The 27,674-nt window shown below is 39.5% G+C and overlaps 1 protein-coding gene across 1 annotated transcript in view; it reads left to right on the forward strand.

Annotated features, from left to right (window-relative positions):
* The window catches only part of LOC118222976 (testis-specific gene 10 protein-like), a 149,582-nt gene that overhangs the window by 64,599 nt on the left and 57,309 nt on the right, over nt 1-27,674 (forward strand). The window contains exons 8-18 of the mRNA XM_035408976.1: nt 10,273-10,385; nt 10,734-10,789; nt 11,086-11,254; nt 12,033-12,143; nt 24,216-24,271; nt 24,382-24,550; nt 24,895-25,005; nt 25,124-25,179; nt 25,289-25,457; nt 26,847-26,957; nt 27,103-27,158. Coding sequence (XP_035264867.1) covers nt 10,273-10,385; nt 10,734-10,789; nt 11,086-11,254; nt 12,033-12,143; nt 24,216-24,271; nt 24,382-24,550; nt 24,895-25,005; nt 25,124-25,179; nt 25,289-25,457; nt 26,847-26,957; nt 27,103-27,158 — 1,177 coding nt within the window. The remainder of the gene's footprint in view (nt 1-10,272; nt 10,386-10,733; nt 10,790-11,085; nt 11,255-12,032; nt 12,144-24,215; nt 24,272-24,381; nt 24,551-24,894; nt 25,006-25,123; nt 25,180-25,288; nt 25,458-26,846; nt 26,958-27,102; nt 27,159-27,674) is intronic.

The following is a 27,674-nucleotide window of genomic DNA, read 5'->3' on the forward strand; positions in this document are numbered from 1 at the left end:
TTTGGAAATAAATTATATATATTTATTGACTATGATAATGAATATGTGAATAGGCTAATTTGAAACTATAATTTGCACTATATGACAAATAATATTATATGATTCTTAATCAGAGGAAATGGTAATTTCTGATGGCCAAACATAGAGTTTAGCAATACTACCATTTAACAAAAAAAGAGCGGAGTAGTGACATGCTACTCTATTACTTTGTTAGCTCATTTAATCTCTCCCATAAAATAAGATTTTAACAATGTAAAACAACAAGGTCAGGGAATTTACTACTCCGGACCAACACACGCATAGCAAAACGAAACAACAATAAACAGTGGTAAAATTACTCCATCAGGTATATGTTTTACACTATCTTATAATTTGATGTCAGTGTTAAATATGCATTTCAATACTTGCATATGATGTTGTAGTCTGTATTCCCGGTCACTTGTCTCCCCAGTACTGTCTCTGTGTCTGTGTTCCCTGAGCTGCTTCACTCCCCTGTACTTGTGTGATTTCACTATTCGGGTGGTTCTGGGTTTTCGTGGTTTCCCCCCTTCTTTCCAGTCTCGCTTTACTTACTTCCTGCTTATTTCTAGTTTTACTAATTTCTACTAATCCCTACTAATTTATAGATTGTAAAGTACTAACCTCACTAATATACTAACATGTGAATATTACTAATGGACTAACACACACTAGTTTTGGGTTTTTGATAGTTTAGATCACTATACTAATACATTAACCAGTCTCCCCTTTTCCATGCTGCGCTGTAGCTCCGCCCCTTTTCTTTCTAGCCTGCTCTAACGCTGAGTTCTGCAATTGCCTGCACCTGTCTCTTGCTCTGACTGCACCTCTCTCTCTCTGCATGTGTTTTACCTGCTTCACCCAGGCCGTCTATTATCATTGTTGTCTATGTGATTCCAGTCCGCGTTTTGTCAGTCCCCTGTCATTGAATTAGTTTTCCTAATGTTCTTCACCTGGATGTTGTTTGTTACTCCTCCCTCACTCACTTAACCCCTCCTTGATTGTTATCTTCCCCAGTGTATAAATGTCAGTCTTTTCCCACCTGTTCAGTGTCAGAACGTTGATCGAATTCATTGTGCCGATTGTTAGTAAGCCTTTGTCTATTGAGATTCCTGCGACACCCCTTTGTACGACTTCGAGTTTGCCTGCCCCTTTTGGTTTTGTTTGCTTCTGGTTTGACCTTCGCTTTGCCTTGACTTCTCTTTTGCCTGTCCCTTTGTACCTTCGCCATTCTGATCTCCTGGTTTTTGATTTTTTGCCTGTTTTTTCACTATTCTTTTGGAAACTCGATTCGGCACCGTCCTCTCTCTGATTACCTGGCTTCGAACCTCGGACTGAATAAAGACAACGTTTTTGGATTTCCCTGGTCTGCGTGTGGGTCCTTACACAGAACATCACATATGATGCTTTGCATGGAAATGAAATTGTTTCCTAGTTAATCAGCTTAGAGTTAGCAGCTGGGAAGTCATTTAATGTCTTTTAAAAAGGTGACCATCTTTACATGGAAGCTAAAAATTAGCAGATGTGGGATAGTGTGTAGTGTGAGAACTCTTCTGGCCTCTCAGAATCACTCTGATTCAAATAGAGTGAGCAGTGATGTCAAGTTACTGAAACTGAGACACTGTAAATGACATGACATTGTCTAGCATTGCGTAGCATTGACTAAGCAATATTGGCAACAACACTGGATGTTGTTAGCCTGGATCCAGAGCCCAAGAATCCCCATGGATCCAGACTGGCAAGAAAACATAAACGTAGACACAGTGATTTAGGGTCTGGATGATACAGGCAATTTCATGAAACGCGGACTTTGGCTCTTTCTCTGTTGCTAGTTGATATCGTTCAATGACAACACTAATGATCTGTGTTAGTAGCTGGCTAATAAGTTTAGGTAAATTACCAGCTGGTGATTAGTACATATCTGCAGTGTAGAGAAGGAATATTGGGAGCAAGATAAAATTTTCACTGGGAAACGAAGATTTACTTGTAATCTTAATTGATACACTTAACCCCTTTGTGCAATGCCTCTAGTGGTCGGCATGCCAGCGTACCTAGATTTCTCAACTCAGACATTCATTGCTCATGCAACCAAACTATGAGTTGACTCTGTGTTCTAGTTTCATTAGTGGACGATACACGATAGCTGTTACATTTGTTTGGCAGACGCTTTTATATGCCTTAGAATAAACAAAAAGCATTTTATTCATTTTTGGAGAGATTTTGGATATGTTTCTGGACCCCTATGTATTTTAGACCAATGTGCTGACGGAAAGCTTGTAATTCCCACTTGAATGCAAAAGTGAGTTTCTTGAGTCAAAACAATTGATTTGTAGTGAAACACATGATTATCTTATGGTTTACAGAAATGCATAATTTAGACATTTTGTATAGATCTGGAGACACTGGGTACACTGCTTACTTTTTGCTTCATAGATCTTTAGTAATTCTACATATTCATCCTTAGAATTTCAAGGAGTTTTGATCCAGGTTGTGTATAGTTTAACCTGTCATATATGGGATCTCAGTATTTCATTGCAAACTAAAAAAGAGCAAATTCATTTGTGCTTTTTTGCCTAGACAATTACATTTGTGGCACTGTATTTATTCTTAAATTATGAATATAAATTAGTATTGTAAATGTATTACTTCATTTAAACCATTTTTCAAGTCTCTGTGATGCTCACATCTGCAGTTACACAACTTTAAATAGGGTACCCCCTAAATGGGCAAGGATTGGCCAGATTTGGCATGTGCATGAAGGGGTTAACCTTCAATAATGGCGACTAGCTTCCCAAGCTGTATTGTTTTTTTTTTAGAAATCTTTTCTTTCACATTCAAATATGGCCCTCATTGTACCTATTTGAAAATGAAAAGAATCTCAAATGTTAATGTGACAGCCTTACTGTACATGGGCAAGCCTGCACTGGAGTACAGAAGTTGCAAGTACTTTATCTGTCAATTTTATTATCAGCCAGCCCCACCAATCCATGCTCCCCTTTATTTACCATTCACAGTTTTTCTTTCCAGGGACTCAGCTCTAGGAACTATAGTCCCTTTGTAATCTGAAGCTCCACAAGAACGGCCATACATTTGGGTCACCCCACCAGCCAGTAGCTGCATTCTTAGTCCAGTTTAGCTTGATTGTTGAGTGTTCTCAATAAGCAGTCAAGGTGATACACTGCCTTTCAATTTCCTGCTCATTCCTCTATCAGCACCACATCATGCACATGTGGAGATATGGGGCCTTTCTCAAACTGCGTTCTTGTCTGTACTTGTGTTCTTGTGTCCTTGTGAAACATCATCCTTTGCGGCCCAAGTACTGTCCAAATACACAAGTTCGCATTTCGCCAAGAATGGTTAAAATTCCCGGAAGTGTTCTTGACACGCCCATTTTACCAAGGATGCATCGGTTGGTAACTGGTATGAACTTGACAACACAAGTATCCCAGCATTCATTGCGCGATGGCGGATGAGACCACTGAACTATGGACGAGACGGGCCAAGTTCACAATTATTTTTTTGTTTTCTCATCTCACTAATAAATGTTATGAAAATCCTTCTAAGAATGAAGATGATGCAAGAAATATGTTATAATAGCTGAATTTCAGCTCATTTTAACCATACAGCATATAATTCGGCTCTAATTCAGAGTTTAATCTGTTACCTTAGAGGCAAACTTTTAGCCAGAGGATAGTATTATGTGTTAGCCAAGTCAAATTTAACTTTCTTCGTTTTCATTTCACTAATAAATATGACTAAAATCTTCCAAGAACGAAAATGAGGCGAGAAATAGGTGTTAAAATATCTGCATTTTAACTCATTCTAAATACAGCTTCTGTGAATAAGTATCGGCTCGTAGCCAATACTAGCCTCTGTTGTAACAAGGGGTGCATCAACAGAGGCAAGCGGAGTTGTGTGCTGTAGCATTACATTACATTTATTTGGCAGACGCTTTTATCCAAATGCACAAAAAGTGCATTTCATGGTCATAGACAACTGCTAAACACAGGTTCAGTAAGGTACAATACTTATTTTGTACAGCTATTTCTAGCCAAGAACACAGTTTGGTTCCCACAGTGAACACTATTCAGACCTAACCTCTGCAAAGCCAACTAGGCAGAAGAATAAGCTACAGTATTAGGACAAATACAAATTACAACAAATTACAATTTATGGGGCAACATGTAACAAGTGTCATGAAAAGGGGGGGGGGGGGGGGATTTAGAGTGAAATATACAGCGTGGTGGTGGTTAGTCTAGGTATAGTCTGAAGAGATGAGTCTTCAGGCCACGGCGGAAGATGGGTAGTGAGGAGGAGGTTCGGAAGGGGACGGGGAGTTCGTTCCACCATTGGGGAGCTAGGGTGGAGAAGCTCTGTGATCCCTTTGGGCGGGTGGGAGGGGTTACAAGGCACCCTGCTGCCGCAGAGCGGAGTGATCGAGCAGGCACATAGAATCGAGTCATGTCCTGCAAGTAGATGGGGGCTGTCCTGTTGGCAGCAGTGTAGGCAAGGGTCAGTGCTTTAAACCGGATCCTGGCAGCGACCGGTAGCCAGTGGAGTGATCGCAGCAATGCGAATGTAGCAAATGCTGACTTGAAGTTGTTACAGAGAGCAATTTTAAATAATCGGAATGGCTCGGCTAACTTTTGACGCTTGGTTGGTTGCATCGAGTTATCCAAGCCTGCCCTTGTTGCTGAAAGTAGATTTTTGTCAGTATAGAAAGCAATTGTGAATTAAGCAACCGACATGTATTAACTAGCTAGAGAACAGAGAATAAAGTAGACATTTTGTTCACTTTCATATTTTAAGTAGCCTACAATTAACGCTATTTTACAATTTAAATACAACTATACCCCCGAACCAATGTAAAGCAGCCTTGTGTAGGAAAACAGGGAATGCTCAACCCTTCCAAAATACATTGTAACTCCTATTTCTCTGTAACTTCTGAGGCTGTGAGACAGAAGAGAAGGGAGCTGATACCTAAGATGCTGGAAGCCAGAAAGAACGGAGACTATGCAGTGTTAAGATATGACAAGCTCATCACTTGCCCTGGTCATCAGAAAGAGAGAAGAACATAGAATTGTATATCAACAAAGAACACTAACACGAACTGTAGGCAGGGGCCATGTATGATTTTACCTTGATGCTATGATGAAATTACCAAAAAAAGGCTTGTTAATGGCTCATCTGAATGTATGTAGTCTGCGGAACAAAATACATGAAATTTGTTGCCTAGTACAGTTATACAATATCCACATTCTAACTATATCAGAAACCCACTTGGACTCATCATTTGAAAATGAAGAGATATCAATACACGGGTACAATATCTTTAGAAAGGACAGAAATAGATTTGGTGGTGGTGTTGCTGTCTACATCCAAAGCCATATTCCAGCAGTATACAGGGCAGACCTAATAATCAGCAACATGGAGGCTCTATGGGTGCAAGTTCACCTGCCCCATCTAAAACCCATTCTTATTGGCTGCTGCTACAGACCTCCGAGTGCTGATATAAAGTATCTTGAAGAGATGTGCAGCATGTTAAATAAAGCATCTGATGAAAATAGAGAATTGTACGTACTGGAAGATATGAACATTGATTGGCTAGACACTAGGTACCCATTGAAATCTAAGTTATATTCTATGACTCAGATCTGTAATTTAACTCAAGTCATGTCATTTCCAACAAGATTTTTTACTAATAAGTTTGGCAAAACCTCATCAACATGTATCGATCATATTTTTACGAATAATCCTGAGCACTGCTCAAAGGCAGTTTCTCTATCAGTTGGATTTAGTGATCATAACTTGGTTGCTTTGTCTAGAAAGACCAAAATCCCCAAAGGGGGTAATAAGGTTATCTATAAGAGATCATACAAACATTTTAAAACAAGCATTTATGCAAGAAGTGGAACAGGTAAAATGGTCTAATGTATGCAATGAGAACGATCCTGAAGCTGCACTTACAGAGTTAATGAATTTATTCATGAAAATTTTGAATGGCCATGCTCCACTGACAAAATTTACAGTAAAAGCTAACAATACTCTATGGATTGATAAAGAGCTGAAAGATTTGATGACTTTAAGAGACAATGCAAAGAAAAAAGTTAATAGAGTATGTAGTCTGTCAGTTAGACAAGAATACTGTAAATTAAGGAATCTTGTGACTAAGTTAAATAAAAGTAAAAAGAAAGAATATTACAAACATAGGATTAGTGAAGTAAAAAATGATGTGAAAAAAACTATGGACTACAATGAATGAAATAATGGGCAGGACATCTAACACGTCTATTTCATTTATTCAATCTAATGGAGCATTTATAACAAAACCATATGAAATAACAAATTACTTTAATAACTTTTTCATAGGTAAGGTTGACAAACTCAGAAGCAACAAATTAATTAGGAATGGCATAATGGAAAATAATAACTGCCACTTTGAGTTTCAGCAGATCAGCAGAGATGTGGTTATGGAAATGTTATTGTCACTACCCGACTGTAACCCTTCTGGCACAGATAATCTTGATGGTAAATTGCTTAAATTAGCGGCCACCTACGTCGCTGCTCCTATAGCCCATATATTCAATAAATGTCTAATCCATGGGGTTCATCCAACTCTTTGGAAGGAAGCTAAAATCATTCCACTAAAAATAAAAATAGTACTTTTAATGGGCCCAATAGGCGCCCTATAAGTATTTTACCGGCACTGAGTAAATTAATTGAAAAAATTATCTTCAAACAATTTAAGGATTATTTCTCCAGTAGTAAATTGATATCCAATACTCAGCATGTTTATACAGAAAGCCATTCTACATGTACTGCACTTGCAGAAATGACTGATGACTGGATAACATACATTGATAATAGGAAGATGGTGGGAGCAGTCATGCTAGATTTTAGTGTAGCATTCGATGTAATAGATCATGACTTGCTAATTGGGAAATTAGAGTGCTATGGCTTTTCACGTACTGCAGTCTCCTGGATAAAGGACTACCTCACAGGAAGAAAGCAAAGAGTGTTCTTTAATGGCAGCTTATCTCATTCAAAGGACATACATTGTGGGGTTCCACAAGGCAGTTGCCTGGGGCCATTACTGTTCCATCTTCACCAATGATCTGCCTTTGTGTACAAAGAATACGAAGGTTATGATGTACGCTGATGACACTGCTCTGTACTGTGCTGCCACATCGGCCAATGAGCTTACTGCCACTTTAAATAATACACTGACAGATGTGTATAAGTGGGTCGAGAGCAATAAACTGGTACTTAATATTGCCAAAACAAAGTATGTTGTGTTCGGATCAAGACATTCGTTGGTAAACAAACCACAGTTAAACTTAGTAAAAGGTAACACAATCATTCAACAGGTTAAGACAATAAAACTTTTGGGTCTCACAATTGTAAGCTCACTGTCTTGGTCCGATCACATAGACAACATCGTCTCTAAAATGGGTAGAGGGATTGGTTTGACAAGAAAATGCTTATCCTGTCTTGCACCCACTATACTGAAACAAGTTATACATTCACTGGTCTTATCGCAACTCGAGTATTGTCCAGTCATCTGGTCATCAGCAACAAAAAAATATTTGCAAAAACTTCAGGTTGCTCAGAATAAAGCAGCCCGGTTAGCACTGGGCTGCTCCATTCATACTAGTACCATACAAACGCACTCACGCCTTTCGTGGCTTTCGGTTGTTAAAAAGGCTTCTCTAAGTCTCCTGATGTTCCTTAGATCAGTAATAAGCTCTGATAAACCTGCTGGCTTTGCTGAACGGTTAGTAAGCGTATCTAAAAAAATATGGTTATAGCGCAAAAGGCGCAAGTGATGGTCACCTATGACTACCCAAACCAAGAACTAACCTACTTAAATAGACCATCAGTTACAGATCAATCTCAATATGGAATTCACTGCCAAAATATATAATTTCAAGTGTCAATAGCAAGTATACTTTTAAAAAGCGTGTAAAAAATCATCTGGCAAAAATGGCTGAATTATTGGACAGTACTCAAACCTACATGCACACATAGGCAGCATACCCGCGCACACGTACATACACGCGGATAGGCACACACACACACACACACACACACACACACACACATACTTACACATAAATACAACCTTCATGTCTGTAGTCTGCACTCAGGTATTTATAACCACGGCTCAAAGCTTTGAAGATGAACTCTAATTGTTATTAAATATACAAATGGATTTTCTTTCTTTTTTTTACATAAGGTGGCTTAACTTAGTTGTCCTTGTGTAAGCATCTGAACAGTGTATATATATATATTTTTAAAAATTATTATTCTTCATTTATTACTATTTTTATTTTATTTTTTCTAATGTTACTGTTTCGTGCTATTCTGTCTGTTTGATTTTATGTCTCACTATATAATCTTGTATGCATTGTATGTATTTTATGTTCGGACCCCAGGAAGATTAGCTGCACACTGTGTATTGCTAATGGGGATCCTAAATAAATAAATAAATAAGTAACTTCATTAACAGGTGTTTCATGCCAACTGGGTAGAGCATCCTTTATGTATTCCCCTATGTGCATTAAAAGGAGCACTCAAGCCACCAGTGATATTCAGCACATTCTGTATATGACCACAAATTACCCATAAATTATCTTTGCCATGGCAATTAACCTAGGGCTGAACCCCAAACATTTATCTAGAGGCTGTCTTTCACTGCTACAAGAAAAATCTAAAACCTTTCCTAAAAAGTTAAAAGGGTATTAAAATCCAGTTTGTGTCAGCAGATGGGCAACGTTTATGCCATCTTGACTGTAGTGGGAAGCTTCGCCACTCCACCAGTAGGGGGGCTGAACAGACAGGAGATGCAACCCACATGTTCAGGTATGGTGGGGGCAGCAGTCCAGATGCCCAGAGGTAGCACAACAGAGAGGTCGAATATGTGTGTAGGATCTGATGATCTTTTAAAGATATAACAGACCTGGTCCTTTACCTTCCAGGCTAACACCAATGTTGTGAACTTGATATGAGCTGATATAGGTAATCAGAATAGGAATAAATGAAGGAAAGTGACATAGCTACGTCTGGGGAGGTTATAGATCCGATGAGCAGCAGCATTCTGTATACAATGTAGAGGTCTGATGGCGGAGGTCAGCAAGGAGGAAGCTGCAGTAGTCCGGATGGGTGATGACTAGATGACTAATAGCTGGGTTGAGAAGCACCAGCTGGCAATTTGTCAGCAAAAAGACTATCACTTTCTTGTGTACTATTCTGATGAGTTTTGATTGATCCTCTGCACTTTGTATGGAACTTTTCTCCTCTACTCTACCCTCACCATCCTCCTCAGTTTTCAGTACCACAGTCCTACTCATAAGACCCAGAATGCTTGCCCAGGTCGTTTCAGAAGTTGGCTATTCTCTTGTCTGGGGTTGGTCATCTGGACATGCTCATACCAAATGTCCCATTTTCCCACACTTAAGACTAATCCAGTTTGGATGTTGCAATAACCCCAAAGTTGATGCCTTTTTTATTATTCAAAATCACATATACCTGTCTCCAAAAGGAAACAACATGTTTGAGTTGCGGAACTTTGCACTCCATAGGAATCAATTTTATGTTTGACACCAAGTACCAACAATTGTCCTTGCTGGCATAGAGCTTACACTAAAACTTCATTCTTTATGAAAGTGGGAGAATTTGAAATTGTTACTTTCATTGCTGGGTTCACCAGTGGCAACACTTGCAAGGAAGAAGCTTTTATTTTGATACCCTGCTCCACCACCGCAATTACCATCTTGACAGAAGAAAAGAAAATACTAATCTCACATTCTCATATCAAAGGACCTCACCTGCTGCCCTAGTATAATCCTCCACTATGCGTTGTGAAATGTGGGGCAACAGGTGAGAGAAGTATTTCCAGCCCAATGGTATCTGAAAACCTTGCCACAATCAGAAACAAGCCTGAAACAAAATTGCCAACTGGGTGGGAAAAGGTCTGTGTAGCAGGGACTCAGAAAACAGAAAAGAAACACAGAAAAAATTCCCTTCAGGCAGCTAATGCTGGCCGACTTATTTAAGTGTAAACTCTGTTGCAATAAATTGGAGTAAATGGATTTCACAAGAAACAACAAAGAAAGACAAAGAAAAGCATAGAGCAAGCTGACTTATCTGTTTGCTGCACCTCTGCCCATGCACTCCGAACATCCACTCTGAGAGAACAGCAGGGGGAGAGAGATGCATCTGGTTTTACCCTCCCTTTATAATGCTGTGTTGCAGAGTCACTGTCCAAACAGGTCAGTTGTCTCACTGAGGATGCACGTAGCTTACATTCTGCAGTCTTCCAGCTCAACCAGGACAAAGACTTTCAGCGGAAACAGTTGGATGATAAGGTAATCTGTGCATGTGCTCTTTTTTGGCTACTGGTCTAGCTTTGGCTCAACATGGTACTTTACTTTAGTGTACTACTGTTTTGTTCTACACAAGACTGCTCAGCTGCTCACTGATATTATATTCAAAGGTCTGCTGTTCTGATATCCAGTATTGATTTGAACTCTCACTATACTGTTCTGTTTTTAAAGCTCTTCACCATACTCTGTTCTGATTTCAGTAATGAAATAGTTTCTATAATGAATATTGAAGTAGTAATCAAATTTCATTTTCTTTCGTTCTGGCTTTCTTACCGCTGAATTCTAATGAATCTTGAGTAACATTTAGTTTTTGATTAATTTATATTTCAGGAGAAAACTATTGTAAATCTGAAGCTCAAGGTGGAGCAACAAGCGACGGCAACAGAGTAAGGCCTGTTCTGTCCTTGTGCTGTTCTGTGCACTTCCTAAAGTGCTAAACTGTGCTGTCGTTTGCACTTTCTCTCTGTTAAACTGTGCTTTCTAATACACTTCCTAACGGTTAAACTGTGCTGCCTCTCCCTCTGCTAAATGGCTGTTCTGTGCACTTCCCCTTCGCTAAATCGTGCAGTCCTGTACACTTCCTCACTGCTAAACTATGCTGTCCTGTGCACTTAATTACAGCAAAGTGGCTGATTATGCCAGCTGATAGAAAAGGCTGAGCCCTTTGTCTGCATGTAAGCAGGAGTCTGCAGCAGGTCTTGAGAGGCAGAGACCAGGAGCTGGAAGCCATGAGGAGGAATCTGACTGAGGCAGTGGAAAACCTGAACACTGCTATGAGAGAGAAGGAAGGCATTCTTCAGACAAATTCCCAACTCAGAGATAACCTGGACAAAGCCTATTTGGATCAAAAGGTGAGCAGGAGACAGGGAAATTAGGTTCCTCTCTTAATGGTCACATGAAGTTTCAGCACCCATTACCTCACTCTAAACCAACAAATTATTTCCCCATCGGCATCTCCCTTGCTTCTTTCAGTATGGATGAAAAAAATTAAAACATTGGGTGCTGTATTTACCTTGAATTATTCTATCATTATCTTGGTTGGAGTAAAAAAAAACTGTAATCATCCCACTACAACATAAAGCAAATAAGAAGATAAAGATATATCCAACACAGCTCAGTCAGTATATTAGGAGTATTATTCCAAAAAGTACAGTGTAGCAGTCGAGTGCTACCGCTCGTTTGAGAGAGGAGAGAGACACGTTAATTTTTCAGGACGCGACTGCGTCTTGTTTTATTTTCGGCGCCTTTTATTTTTCGGCCGCCTCGGCTTTCTGGTCACAATACACAATAACAGAGTTTTGGTTTCACAATTCACGGCTGACAGCCCGTCAGCTCTTCTTCCGTCTCCCGTGCTCTCCCTTCTCTCTCTGTCGAGCAGCTTTTAAACGTCCAGGCTCACTGTCGAGGTAATCAGCACATTGTCAATCAATCACACAATTAACCATCAGTGCTGATTAATAAACCCCAACAGCCGTGGCGCAGAGTTCCGAGAGCCGCCCCGCCCACTCTCTCTCTGCAGCCAACGCAAAACCACGCCCACCCTACCACATACAGTATTACAGAACTGAAAAGATATTTTAGGGAGTCTGAAGTTGAACAAAATCTAACAGACTGGCTCAATTCGTTTAGGCCCTGCAGCGCATTGTAGAGGGGTCCAGCCAGGAAATGGAGGCCTTGCAGAAAAGGCTGCAGGAATACATCAGTGAGAGCTCCAACAAAAACAAAATCATGGTGTCCAAGGTGAGGAATCTGTCTATGGGTGGGAAAAACTATAGGCATGATGGAAGAGGCTCTGACTCAACTTCTCTAGCTCTTGCTCGATTGCTCACACCTGATACAAACATCCTGTTAGGTGGTGGAGTTGGTGGAAGTTAGTTTGTTGAATTTTTGAACATTTGAAGGGGGATGGTACTGTGCTTTTAAGTATATAATTGATATCAGTTCATTTTAAAAACAGTAGTGGAAATACAATGCTCTTTGGAAATTAAGCTTGTCAGGAAGGTGAGACTGTTATTATGGGTGTCTGCAGTTACCCTGTTATTAATTGGGAATTGGTGACAGGACAAGGAATAAGTGAGGAAGAATTTCTATATATGTTTTTAAAAAAAGGCCTGCTAAAAGATAGATAGATAGATAGATAGATACTTTGTTTTTGTCCCTGTGTTTGCAGCATAATCACAAGGCATTTCATCATAACATCACAAAAATCACTAATAGACATACTCATACACATACTTAGCACCTTGCAATAAATTAAGTGTAAAAAAAAAGAAAAAAGAAAGAACAATAGTTAGGACGGGGGCAACTCCTGCCCAGACCCGCTGGACATCCTTTGTGACCAGGAAGGAGTGCATGGGGGATAAGGTGCTAGTGCAAGCTTGTGGAACAAATTAACACATGGTTGTGGAACAAATTAACACATGGTTCTATTTTTAGTAAATAGAGGGGGGCGATATCATCGCCCAGATGGCAACAATTCAAATGAGGAGGCACAGGGGTGCCTCTGGTCACCCACAATGTTGTTTGCCTTATTCACCGTTCTGTCTCTGTAGATGCATTCCATACTTGGTAACGTAATCCCTAACAGTTTACTGGCCGTTGTTACAGTTTTTTTGGCAGTCTTTTTCTGTGTCTCAGTAGCATTGCCAAACCAGCAGATGATGCAGAAGGTTAAAACACTTTCAATAAAAGCACAGTAAAACATTTGGAGCATTTTGTTTTGGACATTAAAAGATGGCAGTTTCTTTAAAAAGTACGTTCTTTGTTGTGTCTTAGTGCTTATCAGTCCACAGGTCCAATTTAAGCTTATGGTCGAGCACAATGCCAAGGTACTTGTAATCTGGTACAGATTGTATTGGCTCCCCATTGATAAAAGTAGGGTGAGAGGATTGAGCTTTCTAAAGTCAATGGACATTTCCTTTGTTTTGGAGGTGTTTAAGAGAAGGTTTGACTTCTCACACCAATTTAGGAAGCAGTCAAAAACTGGCCCATGCTCCTCCTCCCTATCATATAGAAGGCTCACTAAGGCAGTATCATCTGCGTACTTAATAAAGTGCCTATTCGGGAAAGTGCTAGTGCAAGAGTTGATGTATAAAATAAACAATAAAGATGATAAAACGCATCCCTGGGGGGAGCCTGTGCAAGTGGTCATTTTGTCAGAGAGTGACGTACCTACTCTGACCTGCTGGATTCTACAGCTAAGAAGATCAACAATCCATAAAATCAAGCCAGCTTCAAGTGAAAATTCTGTAGCCAATATGTCTGCTAAAATTCTGGGTTGAATAATGTTAAAAGCAGATGAAAAGTCCACATATAAAATCTTAGCATGTGTCTTTGGTTTCTCAAGGTGAGTGTGCAATAAGTGCTATAGAGTCAGAATTGCATCTTCCACCCCCCTAGAGGCTTGATAGGAAAATTGCAAGGGGTCTGTGAGGTTCTGTGTTTGTGATACAATGTACTTCTTGACCAGACGCTCAAAGCACTTCATGACCAGCGATGTCAATGCTATTGTTCGAAAGTCGTTGGGCCCTATGGGTCTGGGAATTTTTGGCACGGGTACAATTGTGGATGTTTTCTATAGGGTAGGGATTTTGTGAAAATTAAAAGAGGACCTAAAAATGTCAGTAAACACTGGTGCTGGCTGTTCAGCACAGTGCTTTAAAACACTTCCACAAATATTGTCAGGGCCTGGGCTTTTTTGTGGGTTACAGCCTCTAAAAAGGTGAAGGACTTCTGATTCCTAGATGATTGAGTTGGGTGTAGGGAGGGGGGGGGGGGGGAGGGAGGGCATCACAGTGGCAGCCTCAACACTGTTGCCTCTCTCAAAGCGACAAAAGAAGGTGTTGAGCTGGTTTGCCATCTCCAGTCCCTCGCTACCATGCAAGACAGAGGTAAGTTTTCCCCTGCCCTTGTGTGGAACATTGGTCATGGATTTAATTCCCTGCCATGCCTCTCTGGGATTGCCGGATGCCAGAGTGGCCTCTATCTTTTGTTTGTAGCTGTACTTGTCCAGCTGTATTTGTCTTTTTATTTGTCTCTGTATGTCCCTTCTGGCAGTTTCCTCCAGGTTTCTGTACATTCTGAACATTTTTCTTCTGAATTAAAATGCTCTTTGAAAGGCAAATTGCCCAAGATGCAAAAAGTAATCCTAAGCATTACTGCAATAAGAAGAGGAAAGTACCTTACGTCCATTATGAATAATGAAGGAGCTTTGCTTGGTAAGATTAAGGATATTGCTGATGCTTTAAATTGTAATAGTCAATTCTTTGTTGAAAGTTTTACCAGAGAGGTTACTAATAGGCCAGAAAGTGTATTCAGTACTCAGAATGTCTTAGCAGATATTGAGTATTGAGAGAGGGCATAAAGAGTAGTAGATAAATTACATAAAGTAAAGACAAATAAGTCAGCAGGCCCTAATGGCATATACCCAAGGATACTCAAAGAGCTACGTGAGATCATGTAAGAACCATTGGCAGGTATTTTTATACAGTCTTTAGCAACAGGAGTAATACTGAACAACTGGAACGGGGTGTCCGCGGGTCCTTAAAAAGTCTTAAATAGTCTTAAATTAATATTTACATAAAAAAGGCCTTAAAAGGTATTAAATTGTATTAAATTCATTTTTGAAAGGTTTTAAATATTTTTAGAGGTGATGTAATCCCAATCTGACTATACGGTGTGACTGAGTTTTGCCAAATGATAAACTGAAAGGAAACCAAATACGATAGAAACAGAGGTTTTTTTTTTTAAATGCGCAAGGATCCTTTTTAGGTGAAGTCACATGACCACAAGAGTTTGCGGTGCTTCTACGTTACCAGGCAACGTTGAAGGCAACCTAAACAGTTCTCCAGTAGTACTGTCAGTGAAAGTGATTCTGACAAGGCAACTTTTTTCCTTTCTGCTAAATTACGGATTCAGTCAAGCGAGGTAACAATCTGCGTTCTCTGTAAGATAGCCAAGCTAGCAAACTAATGGCTTCATGGGTAAATGCAAGTTTAACGATAAATGGCTTGCTTGAGAAAAGCTCTCTGAGAATACTCTCAACGTGGTTAAAACCCGTGCCCGTAAATGTCTCCGAAGCCCGATACAGTACCTATATGTCGCAAATGTTTCAAGCTTGGTACAATGGGATTCAGGGCAGTAGAATCCCATATGCAAAGCGAGAAGCACAAACAGTATTCAAGACCGCGCCAGCAGACTCCAATTGCTTCGTTCTGCACAGTTTCCACAGCTAACGTTACTAGCTAGGCAAATGTATGTATTTATTTCTTATTTCACTGTAATAAACATTTGGACAAATATCCTTAAACTCAAGTAATTAGTGTCATTTTGCCTTAATGTTGATTTAGAACTGCATTCATCAAAAGTTTGATCTCAATGTAAATTTATTAGACATTTGTATGTTTTTGTGTTAAACCTATGTACTTGATACACTAAAGGTAGCCTATGTTTTTTTTTCAAGTTTAACCACAAATTAATTGTAAATCTAATCTACACATTTATGTTCCCATTTACGATCAAATTTTTTACTTGAATGTGGCCCAAATGAGTGCTATTATCAGGCTTTTAATCCAGTGCGCTGTGCACTAAGACAGGTTGTGTGGTGAAAATGTGGCATGGAATAGAATGCTCTGAGTCCACACAGAGCATTCCATTCCATATTCCTTGCCACGTTTTCGCTCCCTTTCAAGAGCATCCGGTGGTTTGTGAAATACAGAAACCACTTCTGCTAGCTTCATTCTTGACAATATTACTCAGTTGAGAAGAGTGTATCTTTCAATTTTCACGTTTATTTTTTTGCTAGTTTGGTCTTAAATTTCATTCTAGGTGGCATTTAAAATGTCTTAAAAAGTCTTAAATTTAACTTCATAATACCTGTAGACACCCTGTGGAAGCAAGGTAATATAATACCAGTATATAAGAAAGGGGATAGTACTGATGCAGGGAACTACAGGCCTGCTAGTTAAACTTGCATCACATGTAAAATACTGGAATATGTCATTAGAGTCAAGTTGGAATTATTTCTTCAAAATAACAACATCCTGAGGGATAGCCAACATGGTTTTCACAGGGGAAGGTCATGCCTGACAAACCGTTTGACATTTTTAAAGCAAGCTTCCAAATGTTTTGATTGTAGCAAGGTTTATGACATTTATGAACAAAGCCATACGGGAGAGTTTGAGAAAAAAACAAAACTGTATAAAATATATAAAAATGACAGCACTGAGAGTAATAAGGCTGAATATTGTAATATGCAAGCTAAGGTTAAAACAGAACTACAGGAAGCCAAGAGGCTCTTTGAAAGACAAATTGCCAAAGATGCAAAAAATAATCCTAAACATTTCTTTCAATATTTTAGCATGAACATAAAAGTCAAAGAGGATATCAGGTGCATCAGAAATGAAGAAGGAGCATTTCTTTCTAAGAATAAAGATATTGCTAATGGCTTAAATAGTTATTTTGTTGAGTGTTTTACTAGAGAAAAGATTACTAATAGACTGGAAGGCATATTCAGTACTCAGAATGTCTTATCAGATATTGAAATACAGGATAAAGAAGTACTGGATGAATTACTTAAACCAAAGACAAACAAGGCAGCCGGTCCTGATGGCATATACTCAAGAGTTAGCAAAAGAGTTAGCTGAGATCATTACTGGAATCTATCATTAGAGACAAGTTGGAAGTATTTCTTGAAAATAGCAACATTCTAAGAGATGGCCAGCATGGTTTTCATAAGGGAAGGTCATGTCTGACAAATCTTCTGGTATTCTTTGAAGAAACTACCAAGTGTTTTGATTATAACAAGGCTTATGGTATTATCTACTTAGATTTCCAAAAGGCATTTGATAAGGTACCACATGAGAGACTGGTTAGTAAAATGAAGAGAGTAGAAATTAGAGGACATATTTCAGAGTGGATTCGGAACTGGCTACACAAAGAGTAGTAGTAGGAGGGATATTATTTGAGCAGGGAGCTGTTGGAAGTGGAGTCCCAGAAGGATCGGTGCTAGGACCACTGCCCTTCCTCATTTATATCAATGACCTTGACAGGGACGTAGAAAGTACATTAGTCAAATTTGCAGATGATACAAAACTGTGAGACCCAGCTAATAGTTTGGAAGCTACTAGAGTAATCCAAGAATATTTAGATAAAATCCAGAAGTGGGCGGAAACCTGCCAAATTAAATTTAATATAGCCAAATGTAAAGAATGTGCAACAATTGCAGACACTTTGGCGTCAAGAGGCCGCACTTGTCCCTGTCCGATCTGCTTACCCAAATAGTGAGCACCATAATTCATTGGACAGTGACACATTTTTTGTTATTTTGGTTCTGTACTCTAGCACTTTGAGTTTGAATGACAATGAGGTTGAAGTGCAGACTGTCAGCTTTGATTTGAGGGTATTTTCATACATATCGGATGAACCGTTTAGAAATTATAGAACATTTTGTACATAGGCCCCCCCATTTTCGGGAATCAAAAAATATTGGACAATTTAACATAATGTAGAATAAAGTAATCATTTTTAATATTTGGTCGCATATCCTTTGCATGCAATGACTGCTTGAATCTGCGATGCATAGACATCACCAGACGCTGGGTATCTTCCCTGGTGATGCCAGGCCTGTACTGCAGCCATCTTCAGTTCCTGCTTGTTTCGGGGACTTTTTGCCTTCAGTCTCCTCTTCGGCATGTAAAATGCATGTTCAGTTGGATTCAGATCCGGTGATTGACTCGGCCAGTCAAGGATTTTCCACTTTTTGGCCATCAAAAACCCCTTTGTTGCTCTAGCAGTGTGTTTCGGGTCATTGTCTTGTTGCATGATGAAGTGCCGTCCAATGAGTTTAGAGGCATTTGGTTTTATCTGAGCAGATAAAATATTTCTGTAGACTTCAGAATTCATTGTTCTACTTCTGTCTGCAGTTACATCATCGATGAAGACACGTGAGCCCATTCCACTGGCAGCCATACAGGCCCAAGCCATAACACCCCCTCCACCATGTTTCACGGATGAGGTGGTATGCTTTGGATCATGGGCATTTCCTTTTTTTCTCCACACGTTCCTCTTTCCATCACTCTGGTACATGTTAATCTTTGTCTCATCTGTCCACAAGACTTTGATCCACTACTCTTTGGGCTCTTTTAGGTGCTTTTTCGCGAAACCCATAATCTCGCCTTTCTGTTCTTCAGGCTTATCAGTGGTTTGCATCTTGTAGTGTACCCTCTGTAGTCCTGCTGGTGTAGTCTTCTACGTATGATACACTTTGACACACCTACACCTGCATCCAGGAGAGTGTTTTTGATCTGTTGGGCTGTTGTCAGGGCGGTTTTCTTCACCATAGAGAGTATTCTCTATGTCTTCCTTGGTCTACCGGGTCTTTTGACATAATCACCAGTTGTTTTTTTCTTGTTAATGATGAAACAAACTGTTGACTTGGGCATGCCCAGGGTTTTTGCAATGTTCCTGACTGATTGATTTTCATTTCTGAGCCTTATGACAGCCAGCTTAATTTGCATTGACACTGCTGTCTTCCTCATGTTGTCACACCCCAACAACAATCTCCAAAGGAAATTGCAAAGACTAGAATCAAGACTAGACATCAACAGCTCTCTTCTGCATTCACTAATGACACAAATGAATACACCTGCCTCACAAAACACATCTGTGAATCCAATTCAACAAATACTTGTACTAAACGGTTCATCCGATATGGATGAAAATACCCTCAAATTAAAGCTGACAGTCTGCACTTCAACCTCATTGTCATTGTATCCTTTCAAACTCAAAGTGCTAAAGTACAGAACCAAAATAACAAAAAATGTGTCACTGTCCAATGAATTATGGTGCTCACTGTAGATCAGTACTGCTTTACCAAACTCACATTTTGCGGTTTCAACGTTAATGTTGCATCACTTAAGAGGTCAAACAGTGTATGTAGTATCTGGAGGTGTATTTCCCAGGTAACAGAATTAATTGCAACATTGTCTAGAAATGCCTCATAAGGCGTTAAAGTCTGGAGGGGGCGTTCTGCATCCCGAAAGCCATTGCGGTATAATACTGCAGCAAATTGACAGGATGCAAATGCAGAGACCTCTGATGCATGCTCAATTATAGGCACCTGCCAATAACCCTTCAGCAGATCTAGCTTGGTTACATAATTTGCAGCACAGACCCTGTCAATACAGTCTTCAATGCATGGAAGAGGAAAGGAATCAGGCTTGTTAACACTGTTTACCTTGCGATAATCTGTGCAAAATCTAAAAAGAACCGCACAACATAATCAATGTCACCAAGTTTTTTTTCGATCTTATGAGGATTGTAGAATTTGGCTTGTAATCCTGAACTAGGGATGGAGAGAAAAACCAGCACCAATTCACCTTGGCTGAAAGCTCCTACTCATACTTTTCTTATTAAAGAGCTCTAGCCTGCTAGCTAGATATAATTACTTATGTTACAGTCAAGTGCCACTGAATGTTATTAATATTTGGAAAAGTTAGATACAACTGCTCTACTGTCTAGCTAGGCAGTAAGACAGCTTGATAGCTAGCTTGTGAAACATAATAGTTACATAGTTAGCAAGCTAACCACAACTTCTCACTGCATTTCAGTCTTGCTAGCTCACGTACCAGGTAGATTTTCCAAAAGCACGTATACAGCTAGCTAGCTAGCTAATGTATTCTAGTCAAGTATACTAGTCACGCTAATCAAGTGTTGCAGAATGCTTCCATTAAAACATGCCTTATTCATTACTTTAACTTGCAGAAAACCTGTGCAGAAACCACATTAGGAATGGCCTTGTCACAATGAGTCACTTGTTTTCTTCCACAAAATCTTGGAGCTAGCCAGCAAAGTCACAGTTCGTCAGATGATGTGAAAGCTTTTTTGGAGCGTACCCCCGCAGGTTAACGTCATTGCTCTGGGTTTTAGGTTCACCGTGATCCTTCACGTTTAGGTATCCAGTGCACATGTTCTGGTGATAAAAACCCCAGAGTCAAACATGGCAGCCTCCATGGATTAGCTTCATGAGCCATTGAGCAGCTCCCATTGGAATCCATGGAACCGGTAAACGGAAGCTGTCTCCAGGTCTTGTATATCTCGATTGAAGAGACAGAAGCAGCAGGTGTACAACCAGACAGAGCCCAAGAGCTTGACGCTAAGAAGCAGGGATGGCAGATGAGGCATACCGGCGCACACACACAAACACAACCAACAACCACAGAGATCTCAACATAAAAACAGCTGATGATCGTAACATTGAAAGTGTGTTAGATACATTTGTAGATTATACGAAACTGGGAGCTTGAGCTAACATTTTGGGATGTACTAAAGTAATTAAAGAAGATTTAAACAGAATCCAGAAATGGGCAGAAACCTTGCAAATGAAATTCAATATGGTTAAATTGTGAAGTTCTACATGTGGGAAATAAAAACAAGAGAGGACTACTTATGGGAGACGAATAAAATGTGAGCAACTTGAAAAAGACCTGGGAGTAATAGTTGATCAAAGCCTTTCAGGTTCTAGGCACTGTGCTGTAGTAAAAAATAAAAAATAAAAACAGGCCAACAGGATGCCGAAAGTATTGAGTATAAAATCTAAGGAAGTTATCCATATGTTATATAATACGCCATGTGGCCAAAAGTATGTGGACACCTCTTCTAATTAGTGGGCTCCTACATTGATAGCACCATGTCTCTGTGATTGTATCGAAAGGTGTGGAATAATTTTAACAGTAAATGAAAATGCCCTATAATGTGGGTACACAGGTTTTGGCCACATCCTCAAATTATGAAGCATGGGTTTTTTTAAAAAAAGATTGCGCGTAAACATTGATGCACAAACGAGTTGTGGTAATGTCCAAATAGATGAGGAAAGCTGCTTTTGTTTGTTTCTTAATTCCCAAGTAAGCTATTGCAAAGCTTACCCTACCATACAGACCAATCTGGTGTGTGCTTATTATTAATGCCTGTGTCCAGGTAGCTGTTTCTTCTCCATTATTCACTTGGAGCATACAGAAGATTATGTTATGTCAACACATTAGTAGAAATTATTCAAAGGGGAATTGCACTTTATAATACTTCTGCTTCTCATGACTGATATTGTCCTTCTAATGAATGTGTCGCCCTTCATTTCGATTAGTTATTTAATTTTAAATGTCTAACATTAGAAACAAAGACATTTTTTTAGTGCAAGTCCACATAGTAGTATGGTTTCTGGTTTTTTCTTCTTCTTCGATTTTGTTTCGTGGCAAATAAAGAAGAAGCGAAGCAAAACATTTTGTTAACTTAGCGTTGAAAGTAACGTCTGCTAGCTTTTGTTTGATATCCGTGTAATAACGAGGTGCATTGTACCCGGTTGTTATAATGCCCCGTTAAACTTGACTTGAAAGCACATTTTTATAGTTTTCCATGCGATGCAACTTTGTGCCAGACATGGCTGGATGTAATCAGACACCCCAACATAACAGCCGAAGAAGTTCGCAAACGAGGACTAAGGGTATGCAGCGACCACTTTGAAGGCACCGACTACTAAGGTGACCATCTGAAGCCTGGAGCTGTACCCACCGTTTTTCCATAGTTGGTCGAACCGCTCGAGGTAGGTACTATGCGGGTTGGCATAGTATCGCGTCTGTCTGTGATACATAGGATGTCTACCACCAGTTTCCTTTTGTCCTGGGAATGGCCTGTGGTTCCTCAATCTCGGCCCGCTCCTGACTCGCTCTCGCTCTCGCACGATCAGCCTGAAAATGAGCCAGCTCTTCTTCTGTGTATTTCGGCTCGAATCGATAGGGCACAACAACCCATGAACAAAAACAAAATCTCCTTTGTCCTCAGACATTTTCGGTTTGCTAGCTAGTAGTCATACAACACTATTTCTGCGAACAACCTAATGTTATTGTCTGCAGGTACACCCACATCAGAAGTCGCGCAATGATATGCATCCTCGAGTTGACACTAAACTGCCTGGGTCTACTTCCTGCATTTGTAAAGGAAAACAACAAAACAGCGTAAAATATTAACATAATGAAATAACTAATCAAAAAATGTAGGGCAACACATTCATTAGAAGGACATGAGAAGCAGAAGTGTTATAAAGTGCAATTCCCCTTTAACATTAAACACGGAACTAGCTTAAAAATTCAAATACGTTGATAAGTAAAATTAAATTCTTCAGTAAATATTAAACACTGCCAATCCTCACCCATTTATGGGGTGTTCTGTTTAAGGCTTTATCATAAGTCCAGATGTGAACATCACATAGACTTGGAAAATGTCATGGTTCTGTGTTTCTGTCTCTGTTTTTCCCTGTTGGGCCGCCAGAGGGCGGCACTTCTGTTTTGTGTCCTGCTCGTTCCCCTGTTGGTTGTATTATTTCTTTCAATTATTTTATTATTGTCTCGTTATTTAATCATCGTCCCCACCTGCCTCTCATTTTCCCTTCCCTCTGGTTTGACTGTTCTTTGAGTTCACCTGTGTCTTGTTACCCCTGTCTATTTAAGTTCTTTGTCCCCTTGACTCGGGTGCTGGTTCCTTGTGTTTGTTTCCGACTTGTGTTCATATGCACCTGCCTGTTTTTTCCCTGCCTGCGTTTCTCTTATGTGTATGCCTGTGTGTTTCTGATCGTGTTTCTGTTTCTACATATTTTTGGATTTTCTTTGTTTTCTGTGTTTTGCAGTTTTCTTTGTGTTTTTTTTTGGAGAGTTGCCCTGCGAGGCTTTTTGTTCCCTGCTTTTGTTTCTGTGTTGAAAAGTAAAGTCTTCATTTATATTTACTGTTTGAGTTTTTTTTAGTTTTTTCCCGTCCCTCTGCGTTTGGGTCCTAACCCCCCGTATCCGTGACAGAAAATTGCTTAAATGAAGAAAGACAGTTGTACCATTATAAATAATTTAGACAGAAATGAAGTACCACAAATACAAATAAATCTAGGCAAAATGCAAAAATTAAGTTGTTCTTTAGTTTGCAATGAAATTCTGAGTCACAAATCTAAAACAGGTAAAACTATACATTCCTAGATCAGAAGCTACTTGACCACATGTGAAAACATGCTGCAGTGCAGAATGTTGCAGCCCTGATGGTAATTTTCAGCATGATTAGTAAATATGGCCCTTAGAGTTCTGAGAACTGCATGCCAAGAAAGATATAGAGGCTCTGGAAAAGGATCAGAGAGGGGAAACTAAATTGCTTCCTGGGATGAAAGATGAAAGTTTTTTTCTTTTTTATCTTTCTTCTCTTTTGTCTTTCATCATTCATGAAGACAAAACTTCAATCTCTTCAGCTAAGTAAAAATTCCTTAAGATAAGGTAAATTCTTAAGGTAAGACTTAAGGTAACACAGAGAGTAGTTACTGTGTTGAACAGCTAGAGGCAGAGCCTCTGTGGTATTTCAATACCAGGCTTGATACAGTGCTGGACACTATCTAGGTTGTAGGTAAACAGTAAGCACTTGGTACCCTTTTGTGGTAGGCAAATGGCAAACATTGTTAGGATGAATTACCTGTTCTCGCGATTATGTTATTTTATGTAATGTTATGAGAAAATGTAAAGTATTTTACTGCTACACCTTATCTACCACGTGCAACCCTGTTTAAATATTCATTCGGACAAAGTATTATCATATCGATCTGTTGCCCTGTGTGCTGTTCTCTACTGCTTGTATTATTCTTTACTTGACAACATTATACTGTTGTGTCTAACCAGTTTACGTATTGCTTTTTGACAAGTACAGTAACATTAATAACATATGAATAATAGTTCAATAAAATTATGTATGAATAACTGATTTCTCTCAAGTGTAAAAGTTCCTATTTAATTTCAGGACAAAGTAATTGAACGTCTGCAGCTAATGGTTGAGGATCTGGGCGAAACGACAGAGTAAGACTGTATACAAATACAAATGCAGACACCAGTTGAAATAATGAGGTAGTGTTTCCTTTGAACAGACACATGAAACAATCTGACCTCTGACCCCTCTGCATGACCAGGAGCCTACAGCAGGGCATGGACAGAGGAGAGGAAGAGATGGAAGCTGTGCAGAGGAAATTAATGGACACAGAGGAAACCCTGGATAAAGTACTGAAAGAGAAGAAGTCCATGCTGGAAGTAAACGGTCAACTCAGAGATAACCTTAACAAGGCCCAGCTGGATATCCAGGTGAGTAGCAGGAAGTTAAAGGAGGTTCATACCTCATTTTCCAGACAAAGCAGTATCCCTTCCCACTGTTGAAGCATCAATACATTATTTATCATTGCACTATTACAATAAATTATCTTTTTCCAGTAGTTAGAATAGTAATTACCTACTTCACCTTAATCAAACATATAGCCTCTTGGCCCCTGCAAAACCTCCTAAAATCTGGTTAATTAATATCTCATTGGCATGTTTGGCAGCTTATTTGTCTGTATTTTAAAACCTATAAATTACAGACCTGGGAAAAATAGTCCTGTCTCTCATCCACTTACGTGTAATATCTGACAGACTGGCTGGTCTCTCCCCAGGCCCTGCAGAGTATGATAGAGGAGTCAAACCAGGAACTAGAAGAGCTGCGAGGGAAACTGCGGGATTATATTATGAACATGTCCTGCCTTGAGGAGCAGCTGTCCTACAAAGTAAGTTTTTTAAGTTGGAGCAGTGGGGATTTTTTAATTGTTCAGAGACAGGTATGTAATACCAACAGGTTTACATTCATCTCTGGAGTAAAAATTTCTGATTTTTTTTAAATTTCAGGACAAAGTTATTGATAGCATGCAGATGACGGTTGAGGAGCAGGACGAAATAACAAAGTGAGAAATTATGATTACGAGTCCTGAAATGTTAAACTGTAGCTATTTTTTACAGCACTAGCATTGAAGGAAGAAGACATTACTGATTCCTGATCGGTTCTGTGTGCAGGAGTATGCAGCAGGCCATTAACAGAGGGCAGCAGGATCTGGCAGCTGTGGAAAGAAACCTGAGTGACTTAGAAGAAAAACTAGACATTGTTATTAATGAGAAGGAGGCCATGCTGCTAGAAAACATTGAAGTCAGAGGGAACCTGGACAAGGCCAGTTCAGATGCCCAGGCGAGTGAGACTGTTAAAGTATCCAAATTTGTGTAATACATTGTGCAGTGTGAATACTTTCAATTGTCTGGATAGTTGACAGATCAGTTGATTCTGGCTTTTCTTATTATGTAGTTACTGATTACACATGTGAGTTTGATTTGATTTATTTGCAGTCACTGTAGTTTTGCAAGCTACATTTCTCATTAGTAGAGCTTTCGCTGTAGTTCAGCTACTTTCAGTGTGAAGTAATTGGTAGTTTGTACCACTACACTTTCAGAGTAGTTTCCCCAAATACCACACTGCCAAATACCACTGCTGTTTAACAAGGCCAGTCATGTCACAAAAACCTCTGCTTTTCTTTGGTGCTGAAAATTCTGAGGACATGTAACCACTAGTATTCACATGGAAGAAAAAATTAATTAATGAGAAACCACAATATATCATATATTGTGTTTTCTTCTAAAGGTTTAATGCAACTGGCATACAGAAACTGTATTCATTCAAAGTTCGGTTGTAAAACAAGAGTAAGGGCATCCACCACTAGCAGCGATGCTGTAAGACTGACTACAGTCACAGACACATCATTGCTGATGTAACATGCCAAAAGCAGTGGAGTGACCACAATTTATGCAGCCTTAGACTCCCAGTCCAGTACACCAATCTAGTACCCCCAACAGCCACTAACATTAAACAAAGAATACTGAATCAATGCTTTACATTCAGGCACATCATAAAACAGACATACCAGACACCAAAGACAGAAGTACAGGGGGAAAGGAAAATAATAACATCCTCGCAAGACAATACAATCCCACCCAAGTGCCCAGAGTCCTTGTAAATCAAAATAACTTGAAGATCTAGGGGGCTACCGGACCTTTATACCACTATAACCAGCTGTAAACAATACTCCATCTTATTATAAGTACTTTGATGGGACCAGCCAGATTACACTACTAGCAGCTGTTTAAAGGTTAATCCATATGTAGTTGTTTATGGCATGTTATTTTTAGTTTAAAGGGGGGGTAGAACATGGTATAGTCTTTAGTTTTTATAGGTGAGTGCTGAGTCAGCCATGTCCTAGGTGAGAATCCTACTTTTTATCCAATTTTGTGTCACTTATTTTTAAATCTTCTCCATGATGTTCAGCCCGTGAAATGTAACATGAAAACTTGCCCATGAAATGTACCATGTTAGTGATTAAGTCTAAGTTGCTCTGGATAAGAACATGTTCTAAATAAGTGTAATATAATATGGGAGAGATTGGGCGGGTGAAGGCTTTGTCAGTTCATACAGTGTACTGCTCAGGAGAATGCTGCAGTGCAAGAGGGTATCTCAGTATGGTATGAGATACAGGCTGGCCTCTCCATGTGTATACAGTATCTGATAGACTGGCCGGTCTCTCCCCAGGCTCTGCAGCTTAAGATAGAGGAATGTAACCAGGAAGTGCAGGACTTGCAGGGGAAACTGCAGGAGTGTGAAATTGACATGTCCTGTCTGGAGGAGCAGCTGTGCTACAAAGTATGTACAGATTGAGTTAGAGGCAACAGGCATACATACAAGCAAGCATACAGTCATTTAGGTTTATTAAGAACATTCTATTGTAAGGGAATGATTTAATTGGTGTGTACTTCTGAGCTCAGTTTATGATTTAATTACATCACAGGACAAATTCATTGGACGTCTGGAACTCACAGTCAAGGACATACAGACTTCAGCAGAGTAAGATCTGAAAAGTGTGAAAGGCTGTCATGGAGCTTTTATTGTACTGCTTTGGTGTGTCATGGTGCTCCCCCTGTGTATTCACATTACATGCTTACATTACAGGTATTCTGCTGATGCTTGTATCCAAAAGCTAACACAGCTTTTGCATTTTACATTGTATCCATTTATACAGCTGGGTACATACTGAAACAGTTTAGGTTAAGTTGCTTGATCAAGGGTACAATGGCAGTGTCCTCCCTGGGAACAAAACCTGCCACTGCATTTTACACTATACTGCACACTGTAGTGCAATCAGCAGTGAAATGCAGAGTGTATTGTTGACTGTGCCAGACACCCACAGTAAACCGTCATGTGTGACAGACTGTACAAAATTACAGCAGTACACAAATATCACTGTCCCGGTACATGTAGAGTGAGCCTATTAGAGCCCAGGTCATTATGCTACATTGCTGCCCTAAATATACTGATTATATATGATAATATACTAAATTTGCACACAATTTGTTCCCAAAT

This window comes from Anguilla anguilla, chromosome 3 (assembly GCF_013347855.1).
Source record: "Anguilla anguilla isolate fAngAng1 chromosome 3, fAngAng1.pri, whole genome shotgun sequence".
In the NCBI taxonomy this organism is placed as follows: domain Eukaryota; kingdom Metazoa; phylum Chordata; class Actinopteri; order Anguilliformes; family Anguillidae; genus Anguilla; species Anguilla anguilla.